The sequence below is a fragment of the Oncorhynchus kisutch genome, linkage group LG6 (genome assembly GCF_002021735.2).
Source record: "Oncorhynchus kisutch isolate 150728-3 linkage group LG6, Okis_V2, whole genome shotgun sequence".
NCBI lineage: Eukaryota > Metazoa > Chordata > Actinopteri > Salmoniformes > Salmonidae > Oncorhynchus > Oncorhynchus kisutch.
In genome coordinates, this window is record NC_034179.2 from 31,274,327 (window position 1) to 31,278,949 (window position 4,623).

At 49.8% G+C, this 4,623-nt stretch overlaps 1 protein-coding gene across 1 annotated transcript in view; it reads right to left on the bottom strand.

Annotated features, from left to right (window-relative positions):
• The window catches only part of LOC109892113 (neuronal acetylcholine receptor subunit alpha-9-like), a 12,924-nt gene extending 9,176 nt beyond the window's left edge, over positions 1-3,748 (bottom strand). The window contains exon 1 of the mRNA XM_020484534.2: positions 3,393-3,748. Within this exon, the coding sequence (XP_020340123.1) occupies positions 3,393-3,453 (61 nt within the window). The 5' untranslated portion in view covers positions 3,454-3,748. The remainder of the gene's footprint in view (positions 1-3,392) is intronic.
• Between the last annotated feature and the right edge of the window lie 875 nt (positions 3,749-4,623).

The window sequence follows — 4,623 nt, forward strand, 5'->3', positions numbered from 1 at the left end:
CTCTCCTCTCCCTTACCACTCCTTGTCCCCTCACCCTCTCTCCCTTTTCCCTCTCCCTTTTAACCACTCCCTTGTCCCCTCCCTTCCTCCTCCGGCTTTCACACTCGCTTGTCCCACCTCCCTCTCCGCCTCACCCTCGTCCTATTCGACATCGCTCCCTCTCACAGTCTCCCTTTACCACTCCTGTCCCCTCCCTCTCCTCTCCCTTTACCACTCCTTGTCCCCCTCTCTCCCTCCCTCTCCTCTCCTCTCACCACTCCTTGTCCCCTCCCTCTCTCCCTCTCCTCTCCCTTTACCACTCCTTGTCCCCTCCCTCTCTCCTCTACCTCGTCCTATTCGACTCGCTCCCTCTCCTCTCCCTTTACCACTCATTGTCCCCTCCCTCTCTCCCTCTCCTTTCCCTTTACCATCCTTGTCCCCTCTCTCCCTCCCTCTCCTCTCCCTTTACCCACTCCTTGTCCCCTCTCTCCCTCCCTCTCCAATCACCACTCCTTGTCCCCTCCCTCTCTCCCTCTCCTCTCCCTTTACCACTCCTTGTCCCCTCCCTCTCCTCCTCTACCTCGTCGACTCGCTCCCTCTCCTTTCCCTTTACCACTCCTTGTCCCCTCTCTCCCTCCCTCTCCTCTCCCTTTACCACTCCTTGTCCCCTCCCTCTCTCCCTCTCCTCTCCCTTTACCACTCCTTGTCCCCTCCCTCTCCTCCTCTACCTCGTCCTATTCGACTCGCTCCCTCTCCTCTCCCTTACCACTCCTTGTCCCCTCCCTCTCCTCTCCCTTTACCACTCCTTGTCCCCTCGCTCCCTCACTCTCCTCTCCTCTCACCACTCCTTGTCCCCTCCCTCTCTCCCTCTCCTCTCCCTTTACCACTCCTTGTCCCCTCCCTCTCCTCCTCTACCTCGTCCTATTCGACTCGCTCCCTCTCCTTTCCCTTTACCACTTCTTGTCCCCTCTCTCCCTCCCTCTCCTCTCCTCTCACCACTCCTTGTCCCCTCCCTCTCTCCCCTCCCTTTACCACTCCTTGTCCCCTCCCTCTCTCCCTCTCCTCTCCCTTTACCACTCCTTGTCCCCTCCCTCTCCTCTCCCTTTACCACTCCTTGTCCCCTCTCTCCCTCCCTCTCCTCTCCTCTCACCACTCCTTGTCCCCTCCCTCTCTCCCTCTCCTCTCCCTTTACCACTCCTTGTCCCCTCCCTCTCCTCCTCTACCTCGTCCTATTCGACTCGCTCCCTCTCCTCTCCCTTTACCACTCATTGTCCCCTCCCTCTCTCCCTCTCCTTTCCCTTTACCACTCCTTGTCCCCTCTCTCCCTCCCTCTCCTCTCCCTTTACCACTCCTTGTCCCCTCTCTCCCTCCCTCTCCTCTCACCACTCCTTGTCCCCTCCCTCTCTCCCTCTTCTCTCCCTTTACCACTCCTTGTCCCCTCCCTCTCCTCCTCTACCTCGTCGACTCGCTCCCTCTCCTTTCCCTTTACCACTCCTTGTCCCCTCCCTCTCCTCTCCCTTTACCACTCCTTGTCCCCTCCCTCTCTCCCTCTCCTCTCCCTTTACCACTCCTTGTCCCCTCCCTCTCCTCCTCTACCTCGTCCTATTCGACTCGCTCCCTCTCCTTTCCCTTTACCACTCCTTGTCCCCTCTCTCCCTCCCTCTCCTCTCCCTTTACCACTCCTTGTCCCCTCCCTCTCTCCCTCTCCTCTCCCTTTACCACTCCTTGTCCCCTCCCTCTCTCCCTTTACCACTCCTTGTCACCTCCCTCTCCCTTTACCACTCCTTGTCCCCTCCCTCTCCTTTCCATTTACCACTCCTTGTCCCCTCTCTCCCTCCCTCTCCTCTCCCTTTACCACTCCTTGTCCCCTCCCTCTCTCCCTCTCCTCTCCCTTTATCACTCCTTGTCCCCTCCCTCTCTCCCTTTACCACTCCTTGTCACCTCCCTCTCCCTTTACCACTCCTTGTCCCCTCCCTCTCCTTTCCCTTTACCACACCTTGTCCCCTCTCTCCCTCCCTCTCCTCTCCCTTTACCACTCCTTGTCCCCTCCCTCTCTCCCTCTCCTCTCCCTTTACCACTCCTTGTCCCCTCCCTCTCTCCCTTTACCACTCCTTGTCACCTCCCTCTCCCTTTACCACTCCTTGTCCCCTCCCTCTCCTTTCCCTTTACCACTCCTTGTCCCCTCTCTCCCGCTCCTCTCCTCTCACCACTCCTTGTCCCCTCTCTCCCTCCCTCTCCTCTCCTCTCACCACTCCTTGTCCCCTCAATATCTCCTCTCCTTTTACCACTCCTTGTCCCCTCAATCTCTCGTCTCCTTTCGCTTTACCTCCCTATGTCCACTCCCTCTTCTTTCCTGGAAAGAAACATTAGTGATATTGATTCTTACAAATTGAGGCTACCAATTAAAACAAAAAAATTACATTTAAAAAAAACAGGAAGAGCAACTATCAAAGTCCTTGAGACTATTTTTTTTAAATTTCTCATGGGCAATGTATTGATACGGAAGTCTTTGACCATAGAGTCCAGACCCTGTCATCTTCTCGGTTCTCCTCTTCCTCTCTTTTTTCCCCTTCATTCTTATCTTCTCTTGTCTCCTGTCAGTATGTGCATGACCAAGCATGAGTCTGGGTCAGATAGCATTAACCTGTTGATAGTGGCAGATATCACGTGTCCGGACAACAGTGTAATTCTCTCATCTGATCTGATCTCTGTGTGTGTGTGTGTGTGTGTGTGTCTTCTCTTTCAGCCCAGTGGTCACGTCAGAACCCACTCTCACTGCAGGTTTAAGCACCAGATGGTTCAGATTAACAGGGGATGATATGGAAAAGAGAGCGCTATAGATAAATAAATGATGAGGAACAGCTTGCCACGAGTACAGCAATCAGGTATTAATTAAGAAACACACCATAATCTCCACAGCTTTGTGAAGAGTGAAACCAGCAATAACACCAAAAGAGTCAGGCACTATGACATGGTAGCCCATCAACTAATATCAGGTTAACTCCATATTTCCATTCCAGTGGGATAAAACACTAAATTCTCATCCTGAAATCACCAACCCAGAGTATGTAGTCCATGCATGCCATTATATCCTGTCCACCTTTGCCTGTAAATAAATCTGTGAGGGATAGTTTATACTTGAATTCATCATCCAATGTGACCATAGCTCGTCTGCCACATTTTCAACGTGAGGTCAGTTAGGTCACTATACTGTAGGTGGCATTTTATAACACTGGGATAACATGAAATAGCCTACTTACTGTAAATTAGTCTACTGGCTGACTAAAGTGAGGAAATTTGCCCTCAAAGTCTATTCCGTATTTGAAACTGATTTAAGCCATGGATAAGCAATCAGAACCTTCTCTGTAATGCAATTCATGTTGTCAGTTTGTTAAGCAACAAAGAGCACGTACCTGGAAGAAAACTTACACCGATGAAGAACAGCAACATAGGAAATAAGCTCCATAGATGCATGGCTTTGAACTGGCACAATGTGCCGCTTTTTGCTTGATCCAGCAGGCAGAAGAGGAGCAAAATAGTTACCTACGTCTGAGATACCGTCCTAAAGCGATTGAAAGATTATTTGCCGTATCTATCGATTTTGGCGCACTACTGAAACTCGCCGCGAAGAGACAGCTGCGCACACAGAACTGATTATGGATGGACTGCTGCTGTGTCCAGTTGCATCGTTTTTTTCCCCTCCCGCGCTGTGGTGAGCGACAAACATTTTGCAACATAACACGTGGTTGTATATAATGTGCACACTTAAAGGTACATGCGATACTTTAAATAAGTTTGAAACCTCTTGAGGTGCTGACTGTTAACCCTTTATAATCACTGTGATTATTATTTGACCCTGCTGGTTATCTATGGACGTTTCAACATCTTGGGAGAACGATCTAGCCTTGATGACCATGCAGGCTACTCTTATAATCTCCACTGACAGTCGGAAGAGGACTGGCCACCCCTCAGAGCCTGGTTCCGATCTAGGTTCCTGCCTTTCTAGGGAGTTTTCCCTAGCCACCGTGCATCTACATCTGCATTGCTTGCTCTTAGGGGCTTTAGACTGGGTTTCTGTATAAGCACTTTGTGACATCAGCTGATGTAAAAAAGTGCTTAATAAATACATTTAATTGATTCATCATATCTGAATGGCACTGACTCCGTGACTCCTGTAACATAAGAGTGCCATCAAGGAAAGTGGCCATTGCCCAATTGACCTCCATTCATTTGAAGCAACTCTGAAGAGCAAGGTGATGGTGCTTAGCCTACCCTGAGGAGTTGGCAAATGTTAACAAGTTTTTTATTTTTTAAATGCATCAGTGATGAAGGGCAGGTGATGTGAATAATTGAACCCAAGATGGGCCACTTGTCAGATTCCAATGTAATGGTAGCCAAAAGCTGCTTGTACTGTGGACACAAGTAGCCTAATTAACACATCCGATTCAGTCTATTAACACGCATGGTTCCACTCAGCAACCTGGCTCATTGTTATAACGTATGCAAGGAACATTTATTAAATCAAGCATTAGAAAAAATGCATTAAACCTCTTCAAAAACAAAAGTAAATGCTGATGCTGCCGTATGCAGAATAATATACATGACATACTGTACTATAGCCTAAAGGAGAACAGATGCATTAAA